The 15,138-nt window shown below is 38.5% G+C and overlaps 1 protein-coding gene across 2 annotated transcripts in view; it reads left to right on the plus strand.

Annotated features, from left to right (window-relative positions):
* Positions 1–15,138, plus strand: part of Map3k3 (mitogen-activated protein kinase kinase kinase 3) — a 69,254-nt gene that overhangs the window by 6,548 nt on the left and 47,568 nt on the right. Inside the window, exons 2-3 of one of the 2 annotated variants that reach the window (XM_027946261.3) lie at positions 1,661–1,782; positions 3,796–3,888. In XM_027946261.3, coding sequence (XP_027802062.1) covers positions 1,661–1,782; positions 3,796–3,888 — 215 coding nt within the window. The remainder of the gene's footprint in view (positions 1–1,660; positions 1,783–3,795; positions 3,889–15,138) is intronic. The other variant, XM_027946262.3, reaches the window with a different exon arrangement.

A 15,138-nucleotide genomic window follows, 5' to 3' on the forward strand; every position in this document is an offset into this window, starting at 1 on the left:
CCCAAGATAGTCCCCCCACTGCTCCTACCTCTAAGCTATATCCTCAGTCCAAAGTTCTTTTTCTCTAAGGAGCATATAAAGAAATTGCTAGAAAATATAAAATAGTGATGGGACTTATGTGTTTTAATTTTGACTAATGTCTTTTTGGAGATACCCACTTCCCATTTGGTGTCCCATGTGAATGCTTTCAGTACTATAACTGTGTCACCCTTTACAAATTTTTGTATGTGTTTTGAAGTGGAATCGTAGAGAAGCTACTCTTCTTATATTTTTCTTGCAAGTTTTAAGTCTAATTTTACTTTTCTGGATAGACAAAAACCTCTTTATAGGCACCTTTGTCCTTCCTTTCCTTTACCTCCTCTGAGGTGTGGTGGGCCTCTAAGCAGAGTAGGAAGAAGGGAGAGGCAAATAGTATGGGAGAAGAAATTGGAATGATGCTGTGTTTTCCTTTTCATTGGGGTATTAGAATATTTCCAAGGGACAAACAGAAGATAGGCACTCTATTTGGGAGTAGTCTTTTGCACTTGTTTCTTTTAAAGTTGTGTCCCAAGTCCCCAAGTGACTCACTTGACACCAAAGTGTAACAACTCATCCCCCATATCCCTTCCAGAGCAACAGATTTAATTATTTTCAACCTCTAAATGTTAATTGAATGAATAGAAACCTCGTGAAGGACCTAGGAGAATTTTGCAAAAGTTAGAATTGGGCTGATTTGGGTTCTGCTTTTGCTCAGTTGTTTTCAGGGCATGAGAACTCCAGTAATTTATGCTATTTCAAGGAAAAGAGATTAAAAGTAATGCCAGTAAGGTAGAGACAATGCATTGCTTGGTCAGGGAAGAAAAACAATAGAACTGCCCTTTGACTTTCCTATAGGAAGCAGAAGGTCTGTAAACTTTGTAGAGTTAGGGGGCCTATATTCAAATGCAAGGCTTGTAAAAAAAAAAAAAAAAAAAAAAAAACAAAAAAAAACCTCTGCTCCAAGTAGCTACCTGAAGTCCTTGTTTGGTACCTTTTTAAGATTTGCTCTCCTACATATGATGCTTTAAGAATAGGTCTGGGACTGACTGTGTCCCATACTCAGCTCTCTCTGAATTTATCTTTTCATTAATACCCTGTTACACATGTGTGCTATGTTTTTTTTTTTTTTTTTCTCTTTTTTGTGGTACTGGGGATTGAACCCAGGGGCATTCTACCACTAAGCTAGGTCCCCAGCCCTTTTTATTTTTATTTTAAATCAGGATTTCATTAGCTCAGGCTGGCCTTGAGCTTACTATCCTCCTTCATCAGCCTCCCAAATTGCTGGGATTATAGTTATGTACCACCTGTGCCTTGGCTCCAACTTTGCATCTGTTTTTCCTGTTAAGTTTTTCTAATACTGGACAAATTGCTCTTTTTTAGTATCTCCCTTAGTTGCAATCAGTTGGCAAATACTGCTGCCAGATTTTTGACTGGAGCGCTCCTAAAAATTCGTTAAAATTTAAATTGTCATAATCTGATCTCATTTATCTACTTTAGTGAGGCATCTGCTGTAGTGATTGTTGTTACTGGGTCTGTCATTTTACCTAGGCAGAACCCCCTGAGTATTAGTTGTATAATTTATGGAAGTGCTTTGCTGATCTCTGTTTTAGTCCCTTAGCCCATGTGCTCTTTTTCATTGCAGATGAACAGGAGGCATTGGACTCGATCATGAAGGACCTGGTGGCCCTCCAGATGAGCCGACGTCCCCGTGCGTCTGGATATGAGACCATGAAGAACAAGGACACAGGTCACCCAAATAGGCAGGTATGTGTGGCCTTAACAGATTTGTTGGAGAGGGATTTTTCCAATGGGAAATATTTGATAAGTTAAGGCCACTCTACTAACAGCCTTGAATTCTGTGGTCCTTTCCCTTCACAGTCTGTTAAATGGTAAATGATATATATCAACCAGATGTGAGTCTATGACCTGAAGTTCCAGAGCCTTGTGCATAGCATTTCATTTATAAAGAATAAAAATAGCTGGGTGCAGTGATGCACATCTGTAATCCCAGTGGCTTGGGAGACTGAGGCAGGAGGATCTTGAGTTCAAAGCCAGCCTCAGTAATGGCAAGACACTAAGCAACTTAGTGAGACCCTGTCTTAAATAAAATACAGCTGGGGATGTGGCTCAGTGGTTGAGTGCCCCTGAGTTCAATCCCCAGTACCAAAAAAAAAAAAAAAAAATGAATGAAAATAATTATTTTACTTATTATGGGGAGAGTATTCATACAATTTTTTTCCTTTACTGATTATTTGGCCTTAGTTCAGATTCATGCTTCCTAACTCAGAAGTATTTTAGAGTATACCTTAGAGTATGTATTCAGAGAAAATTAATTTTATGTAAAACATAATTAGGAAGGGAAATTTCATTCAAATGTTACATAAGTACTTGGGACACTGAGCCAGGAAGATGGCAAGTTCAAGGATAGCCTCTGCAACTAGCAAGACCCTATTTCAAAATAAAAGGACTGAGGATGTATCTCAGTGGTAGAGTACCCCTTGGTTCAATCCACAGTACCCCAGAAAATAAATTAAATTTTTTTTTAAATTTAAAAATGCCACATAATATATTCTAAAGGCAACAATGAATGACTTGTTGTTGTTATTATTTATAGTTGTTTCCTATTATTGACTCATAATATATTTTTGAGATAATATTTGTTTTATTGAGAGTCCTGTGCTTCTTCAGAAAAACATTGCCTATTTTTGTTAACATTTAAACCTGTGTGCTGTTGGGAATCTTCTCACCTCTAGTGTCATCTAGTGTCCTATTTCCTGGGTACTTTGGCCTGCGGAGAGGAATGAATGGATGGGGAGCTTTCCTCCCTAGTGGGTATCACCAGTGCTGTATCTGATGGTGTTGCACATGTTTGATGAAAATTTGTCCATGATATCCATTCTTTCATGATCTAACCTCTTCTCTCATTTGCATCTTGTCTACCAAGTCTTCAGAAGTATCCTTGGTTCCTAGAGAAAGCATAAGCATAAGGCTCTAGGATTTTTTCTATCTGTGGTCTTGCCTCCTAGAGTATTTCCTGCCTTTAGGAATTCTAAGGGCCCCCCCACCCCCGGGGGGAGGTGGAGAGGATTATTTTTGTTTCATATTATTAATGGAGAGATCACTTTAGAAAGCTTTCATTGTAATTATCTTACAGAACTGAGCTAGGAACAGATTAGGACCATTCTTCTAATATTTTCATACATTATTCTGTCTAATTGTGTGGGTTCTCCTTGTTGTAACTTATTTGTATTCAAAGCCACTTTTGGAAGGAGCATTTTACCAGAATTGAGTTCCCTCCCCCAGGCTTGAGCCTAATGACCTCACTTTCCTTCCTGTCTTCCTATGTGGAGTTTGCCTGCGAACACTGCTCCAGTTAGCTGATCTTTTTCCATACTGAACTATGGGCGTAGATATCAGTTAGTGGGTGAAAAGGGGAAGCTGTTTTGAGCTGGAAGACCCATATGGACTGAGGGAAAAGGGAGTGAAGTAGTCCCTGATAGTTCCTTAACAGGAATTACCTTTTAGGAATCATTCTGTTTAGAGGCTAAAAGCTATTATAAAAGAAATCTTGATTTTTTTTCCCCCCTATGTCTGCTGTTATGTTATTGGAGTGAAGTCAGTGGTTGGGAAAGTTGTATAAAGAATTGACTATTTTTTAGAAATTAATCTTCATGGGTACTGGCTCTTTGCACCTATAATTTACTTGAGTAATGTCACATTTTTTTTCTGTTATGTGGAGGATGCAAATCATTAACCTCAGTTTTTTTGTTTTTAAAGAAAAAACACAACAGCAGCAGCTCAGCCCTTCTGAACAGCCCCACAGTAACAACAAGCTCATGTGCAGGGGCCAGTGAGAAAAAGACATTTTTGGTAAGGACCTGTATTACCTGTTAAAGCTGAAATGTGCTTTTAAATTTGCTATTCATTCTAAAAGAGTGAAATTCATTTCCCAGATAAGTTGTTTTAGTGAATTTGTAGGGACCATTGGTTCCATGTTCTGTGCCTCTAATCATTTCTCACAACAGTATTCATAAACAGCCTCTCTCAGTACTAATAAACTTCCTGGGATGACAGAAATGCTTTAATATTTGTGCTGTCCAATATGGTAGCCACTAGCCACATGTTCTGTTGAGCAACTGACGAACTAAGTTTTAAATTTTACTTATTTTTAATTAAGTTAAATAGTCACATGTGGCTGGTGATTATTTGAGAGTAAAACTTTACATACTATGTAAAGTATTGTTGATTTTTTAAAAAGGAAATTAAGTCTGTGCTTAGAGATGGTAGAGATTCACTGGTGCCTTCCATATTTCTACACAGGTCATGAGTTTCTATAAATTATTATAAGTTCATCAATGGGAATCCTATCTAATGAAATTCTATTCTTTGGAGAATGTGAAGCTGTGACTCTAACATGACTGTTTTTGAAATTAAAGCTCAAGTTTTTATGCAATATTAGGTAAAAAAACAAAAAGTGTCAAGATGACTTTTCCCTTTAAGTCAAGGATGTAGAATGATCTCTTCTGAGAAGCCTAGTAGCTTTTCACCAGGAGAGAGAGTCTTCAAAAATCTTTAAAAAAATTTTTTTTTAGTTGTAGATAGACCTTTATTTATTCATACGTGGTGCTGAGAATCGAACCCAGTGCCTCACACGTGCCAGGCAAGTACGCCACCACTGAGCCACAACCTCAGCCCCTTCAAAAATCTTGAAAGCAGAAAGACAGTGCATTTATAAAAGAGAGAAGGTGAAATGGGGGTGAGGGGAAATGCATGGGGGAGAAGTATTGACAGTTTACAATTTAGTGTAATGAAAATCACGGGGGTGGGGAGTAGGGGGAAGCTGGGGTTGTGGCTCAGCGGTAGAGCGCTCGCCTAGCACATGTAAGGCTCTGGGTTTGATCCTCAGCACCACATAAAAAATAAAATAAAGGTGTATATACATATTAAAAAAAAACTACCTGGAAAGTGGACTTGGGACTTTACAATTTACAGAGTAAATTAATGTTTGTTATTGTTGTTTATTGTTAGTTTAGGCTTAGGATAGGATGAAATAGCTGTTTTCATTACAAATTTTTTGCCAGAATGTCCATGCTTAAGAAGAAAGAGGAATGAAAAATCACTGCCTAATTTAAAGAGCTAAGAGATGCCAAACTGGGCTAAGAAATGTCAAATTGGGCTAAGGATTCAAATTGCAGAATTGCAGTTGAAGGTAACCAAGTATTTTGGCTAGTGGGAAAGGTTGTTTATTCATGAGTGGAATGATGTTGGCAGAAGCAAACAGCTCTTCAGTGTGCAAATGGCAGTGCTGGTTACAAGGCCAAGTTGAGACTGGCACAGCCTCATGGGGCTCAAGCTTGGCACGGCAAAGAAAATCAGAGGTAGGTAGGTTCATTGATAGAAATGTTTGGGGGCTGAGGCCTGGAAGAACTGGGAAACCTAACTCAATATCTCTGATTGGCAGGACTTAAGACATCCTCTTAAGTAAATAGGGTTGGTAACTAATTGAAAAAGAATGTGTCTGAGAACAAATAAACATTCTGAGCCACTGTAGAAGTACTGTGGGCAATGAGATGCTCAGCTGTGAACGATTGGCCGGGAGGCTAGATTTGTGTTCTCTTTATTCTCTCTTCTATACATTAGGTCCCTGGAAGCCTACAGCATGGTTAGAGCTGGCTGAATATCTTAGGTGTATGGCATATCAGGTGTGATTGGCGCCTGTGGATGGTTTTGCAGGTCATGATATGTAAAATTCTCTCAGCTGGTATCCACTCACAGTGAGTACTCGCTGCCAGCTCAGTGGAGTAAAGAGAGCACTGGCCTAGAAGTCATAGAATTGTTAATCATCTGTTAACAAAGGATTTTACGATTTACTGAGTACTTTCTACAATGATAGTTAACAACATCAGCAGTTGTAAACATGTATAATATTTTAATGTTTACAGAACTTTTTATTTTATTTTTTTATTTTTAGTTGTTGATGGACCTTTATTTATTTTTATATGGTGCTGAGAATTGAACCCAGCGCCTCACACATGCTAGGCAAGTGCTCTACCACTGTGCTACAACCTCACCCCATACAGAACTTTTACACAAAGATAATTGAGTAGAACCAGGTAACAAACACAGATCTTCTGACTCTTAGTCACATTAATTTTACCAAATTTAAGTTATATAACCTTTTGGAACCTCAGTTTTTCCATCTGATATATAGACATAGTATCATATTGTGTTTACCTCATAAAGTTGTGGGTAACATGGACAGAATGTATTTTGTACATTTTATTTTATTTTTTTATTTTTTTTACAATTCAACAAAGCAGAATAACATGTTTATTATTTTAAGTTTTATATATAACTACCCCAAACATTAACAAATGGCTAAAATAATGTCTTTAAAAAGAATAGGGTTAATGAGGAGTAGGGTATCTATTGTTCTATATCCTGACTTTCTCTGTATTACGGATTAGTAATTATGTGCAAAATTAACTTGATAATAAAATTTCAAAAATATTAATTTGAAGATTTTTAGCAAAGATTTCCAAATTACATAAATGACTTCTTTGATCAACTTTTTACTTTTCATAGTCATTCTCACCCCAGTTTTTTTTTGTGTGTGTTTTTACTTTCTTATCATGTAACATTCATTAACATTCTGCCCCTTATTGTTAGTTATTTATTCAAATATCCTTTCACTTTATTCTCTGCATATCCTTACAAGTCACAAAAAGTATATTTATAATCTTCTGCGCCATATAAAATGAATACCCAGTTAAATGAGTAGTTGATTATAAAGTAAATCATATTCTAAAGCTTTGTGAAAATTTTGAACAGTATGCTTATCACGTATCATTTGAAATTTATATGGTTTCAACAGAGATGAGTAAGATTTTAATATGGGAAAATTGCATTTTTAGAAAACCTCTATGTGGCACCTTTTAAACTACATCCATAAAAGCCATGTGAAATAGTAAGTTCATGGCAAAAAAGTAGTGACATTCAGTTGTCTGATTTACTCTCTTTTATCGAAATCAACTGAAGAAAATTGATAATTTCACTTGTCATTTTATTTTTTTTTAATTTTTATTTATTTTATTTTTTTTTTAAATTTTTTATTGTTGGCTGTTCAAAACATTACATAGTTCTTGATTATTTTGTACATTTTAAAACAAACATATAAATGTGAAGTTGTAGCTGGGTGGTGTGGAACACGCCTATAATCCCAATGGCTTGGGAGGCCGGGACAGGAGGATCTTGAGTTCAAAGCCAGCCTCAACAGTGGTGAGGCGCTAAGCAACTCAGTGAGACCCTGTCTTTAAATAAAATACAAAATAGGACTGGGGATGTGGCTCAGTGGTCAAGTGCCCCTGAGATCAACCCCTGGTACCAAAAAAGTATAAATGTGAAATTGTAGTGATTACATGACTTCTATTATGTTCTAGTTCTGTAGGTGTGAACTTTGGGGAAACAGTTTCTAAACCAAAACTATGCATACTGTTTTGGAACTGAAAGTTCTAAGTTTTTCTACCTTTATTGAATTGTCATTATCAATTATTTGATTGATGGCCTTGTGCAAACTTCTGGATCTAGTCCAATTTTAGAAAACTCCAGTAAAGGAAGAAATAGAATCTTTATTTCCATGATTCTGATTTTCCTTGAATCTTATCAAGATGGCAGGTAGATGCTCCATCAGAGCCCAGAGTCTGGATCTGACTCTCTAGATAGTCCACTAGCGGGTCCTTCTGAATGGAAAAGCTGCCTTTTTTGTGGCAGAAGTAAGCAGGGCAGACCCTTGGCTATCAGTTCTACAGGAAGAGAATTCCAGGAGCTGTTCCTCTAACAGGGTCGAGAGACTGCCTTTTGCTTTTACCATGATAGATCTGGCTCTTCAGGACTTCCCTTCTCTTTCAAGGGTTGTTGATAAGACGGCTGGCCAGTTTGAAAATAAGACATAGCAGCACAGAGCCTGGTGTTTTTTTTTTTTTTTTTTTTTTTTGTTGTTATAAGGTTGGTTTATAATCATCTCTTCCGCTGATCTCTTCTGACTTTTCTGAGTTACATATACAAATAAAATTTTTATTTTTGTTGCCCTTTTCTTTCATTTATTTACAATCTCTGGCAAAATAAGGACTTCAGTTCCAAAGATGGGGGAAGCCATCAAAGGTATTCAGCAAATACAGGAAGAGGGAGCAATACAGAATCAGAGAGAGGATAAGACAAATAATGACTAACCGAGATCTTTGCCAGAACAAACTAGTTCACAAACCTTTGTTTAATAAACAGTGATTTTTTTTTTTTCTGGATTCTCAAGAGTTTTTTTGGATTACATGTTCACATATCAGTCCAGACTTTGAGAAATTTGCGTCTTCGTAAATTTGGTGTTACCGGTGACATCCATTGCCCCTGCTGCTTCCTGAATCTGTAGCTCAACTTTGAGGCCTGCCCTGTCCCTTTTCAGAGTGTGACCCTCACTGTTACCCTTACTGATTAACTGGTGAACAGGGGACTTGAATTTCCTAAACCTGAATCGTTATACTAATTTTCTTCCTTTTTTTTTGGGGGGGGGGTTGTTTGTGGGGAGATACTGGGGATTTAACCCAGGGTTGATTTACCCCCCTGAGCTACCTCTCCAGTCCCTTTTATTTTTTATTTTGAGGCAGTCTCACTAAGTTGCTGAGTCTGCCCTCCAAACTCTTCCCAGTGCCTCTCGAGTTACTGGGTAATAGTTATGCACTACTCTGCCAGCTCCAGAACATTTTTTCTCAGCTATGGCACCTCTATTAAATTTAACATATGAGTATAGTCCAGCTTCCTAAACACATAAAAGAAATGTAAGTTATAGTCCCTGAACCCTAGGATTTATGCATTCTTACTGGGAAATGAAGAATACATAGAAGAAAGGCAGGAAGACAGGCAGGAAGGAAGGAAGGCAGGAAGGCAGGCAGGCAAGAAGGAAGGAGAGCAAGCTGGAAGGAAGGAAGGCAGAAAGGAAGGCAGGCAAGAAGGAAGGCAGGCAGACAGGAAGGCGGGAAAACTACTGTAGTGTATGACTGTACCTAATCAATTATATGGTCCCAAAAATGAGTGCTATGGGAAACCAGGAAAGTGAAAGGTGTAAACTTGAGCCAGAAGAGCTATGGAGTCATTTCATATGGAGGTGGCACTTGAACCAGTCTGCAAAGGTTGTGTAACAGTTAGGTGGAAAGAAGGAAGAGTGGCACTCTAGGTCAGGAAACAGTTTGTTAGAGGCTAGAGGAAGGAATAAATATGGCAAATTTCAGAAAATAGAGTGAGCATTGACTGGCTTGAGGGGAGTTCCTTAGAGAACAAATAATATGCAGTGGTTAGGTAAACAGAATGAGTGTAAATCCCAGAGGATTTCAAATGGTGGTGGAGGATTTAAACTTTATTTCATAGTTGTGGGTATCACTGACTATTATTTGAACAAGGAAGGGACACCATGAAAGAGGTGATTAAGATAGTTGGGGCCAGGTATGATGGTACATGCCTGTAATCTCAGTGTCTTGGGAGGCTGAGGTGGGAGGATGGTGAGTTCAAAACTTAGTGTGGCCCTAAGCAACTTAGTGAAACCTTGTCTCTAAGTAAAATACATAAAGGGCTGGAGATGTGGCTCAGGTTAAGCACACCTGGGTTCAATTACTGGTACAAACAGAAGATACTTGGAACTGTAGAGGAAATGTAGAATGGGTAAGAAGTGGGGAACTGAGAAGCACAGAGGTAGCCTTCAGAATCCAGTATCAAGAGGTGACGTCAGAAAGAATGGGAAGCAGAATCTCTTATCAAAGTCTTTTTTTTTTTTAAGAGAGAGAGAGAATTTTTTAAAATATTTATATTTTTTTAATATTTATTTTTTAGTTTTCGGTGGACACAACATCTTTGTATGTGGTGCTGAGGATCGAACCCTGGTCGCACGCATGCCAGGCGAGCGCGCACCGCTTGAGCCACATCCCCAGCCCTCTTATCAAAGTCTTTTGAAGGGAGAAATTGGAAATTGCTATCTGTCTGTGAGCAGGGAAAGGAAGGAAAGGCTCAAATAGAACCCAGGTTTAGCTGAGAGAACAGAAGTACCAACTTAGAAATAGTGATACTGAGAAGGGAGATTCATTTAAGAGGGTAGTTGATGTAGACATATGTGGCTAGGTTAAGTGTGAGATTGCAGTGGGGAGAAAAACTGAGAGAGTGTGATGGGTGTGTGTGTGTGTGCATGTGTGTGTGTGTGTGCTTGCACATGTGCGCTAATTTTTGCAGGTCTACAGTATCTTTTTTTTAATATTTATTTTTTAGGTGTAGATGGATACAACACAATACCTTTATGTGGTGCTGAGGATCGAACCCAGGCCCCGCCCGTTCTAGGGGAGCGCTCTACCGCTGAGCCACAATCCCAGCCCCTACAGTATCTTTTTTTAATATTTATTTTTTAATTGTAGTTGGACACAATACTTTTATTTATTTATTTTTAGTGGTGCTGAGGATCAAACTCAGGGCCTTACACAGTGCTAGGTGGATACTCTGTTGCTGAGCCACAACCCCAGCCCCTCCACAGTATCTTATCTGCAATTCTGAAATGCGGAGAGTTCTGCAAACTGAAGGGTTTTTGTTTTTTAATTTCAAGCAAACTCATTTGGGAACAAAACTTGCCTGAGTGGATGCAGGGCTATTTATAATCTTTCTCTATTCCACTTATTATGAATATTCATATTTTTCACTGCAAAAATTAGAATAACTTAGATAAATAGTTTGTATTGTGTAACAAATGAACTATGAATCTCAGTGACTTAACATAATATGGCCAGTATGAGGAGGGAGAGGAAAGTGTTCCCCACAGTAACTTAGCAATTTGAGTTGAGAGGGTCCCTGCTGTCTTGGGATGTTAGACTGCCAGGAAAGAGTATAGAACTCAATTCTGTTTCTAGCTCTTGGTCAGAAATAGGCACAGTGTCCTAAACTAACTTTAGGAAATGCACAAGAATGTAGGAAATACTTAAGAGCATTCTGCCTCTCCAGTGGGAGTGCTGCCCGCCACTGACCCAGGGATGGGGGAGGTATCATGTGGTATGCAGAGTACACACCATATTAGTTCTCTAAGTCCTAAATGTGCATTTGGAAACACTTTGGCTGCAAGGATTTTGGCTAAAGGATAGTGGACCTTTCTTAGTTCTTAAGTATCAGGTACTATTCTAATTTGTATAATTGTGTAATTTAATTCTTTTGATAAATCTACATAAAAATACATGCTCTCATGATTCTTACTTTTCAGATGAAGAAATTGAGTCACAGAGAGGTTAAGTAATAAGTTAAAGGTCATACAAACTAGAGCCAGCATTTAAAGCAGGTGGTTTGACTCCACTGCTACATTTTAATAACTGCATATCTGCCTCAAATACATGGTAGGCAAATAAAGCTTTGATTCACAGATTGGGGCTGGACATAGAGATTTGAGAGTCTTTTATTTATAGGTTGACTTGATGAAATTTATCCCTACTGAGAAGAAAGTTGAGTAAAGAGGGAGAAAGCCAGAAACTGAAGATTTGAAGATTCATGGTCACATGGTGAGAGGGGTGAGAGAGGGCACGAAGAAGAGGAAACAGCAAAGAAGCAGAAGTAGTTAGTGTGCTAGGGGTTAGAGTGGTAGCAGGTTCCCAGAGGAAGAGTTGGCCACCAATGTAAAATACCCCAGAGAGGTTAAGGAGAATGGTTGGCAGGAAGGAATTGAACTAAGTTACCTTTATCTGAACCTTCTTTATCCATATTGTCAGCCTGACAGGAGAAACAGATTTAGGAATTTGGCAGATTTGGGTACACCATGTCATACATGGAAACCTGCATCTTGCTCTGGGATGGCTGTGGTATCATTAGACAAGGAATCTTTGTTTACACTATTTGCTAGTCACAGCCTTGGTTAGGCTGGAGTAGGAGTGATTTGTGGTTTGGAGCAAAAGTTTAATTCTCTCTCTCACTCTTTATTTTTGTACCAGAGATTGAACCCCAGGGACTATTAACCACTGAGCCACATCTCCAGCCCTTTTTTATATTTTATTTAGAGACAGAGTCTCACTGAGTTGCTTATGACCTCACTAACTTACTGAGGCTGACTTTGAACTCATGATCCTCCTGCTTCAGCCTCTTGAGCTCCTGGATTACAGGCATGCAACATCATGCTGGGCTTAATTCCCTTTCTAACTAACCTCATGTAGAAGCAATGCCCAAGTTATGACCCATAATGAAATAAATTTAGTTCCTTCAGTCCTATAAAGGAACTGAAGAGGTTCTTTCATATGTATGTCTAAATATCTTGTTGTTCCAGTTTAAGCATGAGAGCTATTATTATGTCTTTTTTAAACTATCATCTTATAAAATGAAAAAAAGAAGTAGATAAAAATCAACAAAAAACCTGAGGAAATCTGAATGAACTGTGAACTTAGTTAATACACGAATATTCGTTAATTAACTGTAACAAAAGGAAATGTGCCATACTAGCATAAAATGTTATTAAGGAAAGATTAATGTGGGGGGAGAGGAATATATGGGAAGTCTGCTTTATCTGCTCAATTTTTCTGTAGATCTAAAACTGTTTAAAAACATCTATTCATTAAAAAAAATAATAATGAGAGCTACATCAAGGTATGCCAGGCTATAGGCAGAATTGGTGTAAGGATATGGTAATCCACCTTCAGGGGAAGACAGGTGAGCACTGAGGATACTTCAGAATCCGTTGTGGGAATAGAGTGAAGCATGCCAGGGTGGACCATGCTTTGGAGGGATTGAACTCAGGGGCACTCAACCATTGTGCCACATCCCCAGCCATATTTTGCATTTTATTTAGAGACAGGGTCTCACTGAGTTACTTAGTGCCTCACCCTTGCTGAGTCTGTCTTTAACTCGAGATCCTCCCATCTCAGCCTCTCGAGCCGCAGGGATTATAGGTGTGTGCCACTGCACCAGCTTGAAGGTAACTTTTGTTATGGCAGCCCCTTAGCTTTTCAGGGAAGAAGAAAAGAAGACCGTGAAAAAACTGCTATCACTAATATAAATCTTGAATTCATATGGTAACTCCTCCACAGCACTGCTCCATCTTCTGGCTTTTATTTATATGTGTGTGTGTGCGTGTGTGTGTGTGTGTATGTATGTATATGTATGTGTGTGTGTATATATATATATATATATGCGCCCTTGTGTGTGTGGGGGCATGTTTACCTAGAATACAGATCCATAGGAGCAGCCTACCTTCCTGTTCTATCTCCTTTATCTCCATCTACCCATAATCTCAGCCAAAGGCTCCCCTCCTGGTTTCCCAGTTTGCTGCATGATTGTCTCCTGGTTCTGACTCCACTATTATGCCAGATATAGAGTTTTCCATCTCTTTCTTTATAAGTTCCAAAAAGTAAGTCACGTAACTTCCTTTGGTGTTCTTATTTATTTATATATTCCAGGAGTACCAGTGATTTAACTCAGGAGCGCTTTACCACTGAGCCTCATCCCCAGCGCTTTTTATTTTTTATTTTTGAGACAGGATCTTACTAAATTGCTTAGGGCCTTGCTAAATTCTGATCCTCCTGCCTCAGCCTCCTGAGTTGCTGGGATATAGGTGTGTGCCACTAAGCCCAGTGATAGTTTCCTTCCTCAGTACTTGCATTAAAGCCCTGCATCTGTGAGTGAAATAAACATTTACCTATGTGACACTTAAGTTGTAGCATAACATGGTAGTTAAGATAAGAGCTAGTCTTCCACAGATTTTTAAGCAGTGATAACTTGACCTTGGGGAGACTTCCTTAACCTTATTGTAACTCAATTTCTTCTGTAAAATAGGAATAATAATAATACCTATTGTGCAGATTAGTTTAATAAACATATAATATGCTTAGGACAATCTTGGTACATAGAAAATGCTCAAGCCAGGCATAGTGGCACACAAGTATAATACCAGCATTTTGGGAGGTTGTTACGGGAGAATTGCAAGATTGAGACCAGCCTCAGTAATTTAGCGAGACCATCTCAAATAAAAAATAAAAAAGGCTGGGGCTGCAACTCAGTGGCAAAGTGCCTATGGGCTCAATCCTTAAAGTTCAATAAGCTGGGTGAGGTAGCCCCTGCCTATATTCCAGTAACTGGGGGGAGACTGAAGCAGGAGGTTTGCAAATTTGAGACCAACCTCACTGATTTAGCAGACTCTGTCTCAAAATAAAACAAATTTTTTTTTGTACCAGGGATTAAACTTCAGGGGCACTAGACCACTGAGCCACATCCCCAGCCCTATTTTGTATTTTCTTTAGAAACAGGGTCTCACTGAGTTGCTTAGCACCTTGTAGTTGCTGAGGCTGATTTTGAACTTGTGATCCTCCTATTTCAGCCTCCGGATCCACTGGGATTACAGGCATGTGCCACTGTGCCTGCCCACTAAAACAATTTTTAAAAAAAGAAAACAAGAAAATGCTCAATAAATGTTAAAAATTATTGTGTTATTAATTGATAAAATGACTTATAGGTTATATGAAAAGAAAACATCAGGGCTGTATGTTTTGGGGATTTTTTTTGTTGTTGTTTGTTTGTTCTTATTTTTGTAGTACTAGGAACTGAACCCAGGGACACTCTCTCACTGAGCTACACCCACATCCCTTTAGTTTGAGACAGGATCTCACCAAATTGTTCAGGCTGGCCTCAAATTTGCAGTTTTTTTGCCTCAGCCTCCAGAGTTGCTAGGATTATGGACATGTGCCACTGTACCTAGCTCAGGGCTATATTTGAAGAGTTATCACATTACAGGCCTTGTCCCTCAAGGGAGCCTTGCTGTCTACTTTTTAGTACATGTACTTTCCAGGAATACTGAGATATTTGAGCCTCACTTTCCTTGTGTTTAAAATAATGGACTAGAGGATGGTATTCTTATATTCTAATTTAGTGATATAGTCTGGGTATCCTCTGGGAGGTTCCTAAGACTATTTCAGGGTCAAAACTTTTTATAATACTAGATGTTACTTGCTCTTTTCACCCTTATTCTCTTAAGAATATACAGTGCAGTTTTCCAGAGTAGCCATATATGTCATTGCAACAGAGTGAAAACAAAAACAAACATGAGAATCCAGCTGTCTTAGGTAAGGTGTAAAA

This window comes from Marmota flaviventris, chromosome 17 (assembly GCF_047511675.1).
Source record: "Marmota flaviventris isolate mMarFla1 chromosome 17, mMarFla1.hap1, whole genome shotgun sequence".
Lineage (NCBI taxonomy): Eukaryota > Metazoa > Chordata > Mammalia > Rodentia > Sciuridae > Marmota > Marmota flaviventris.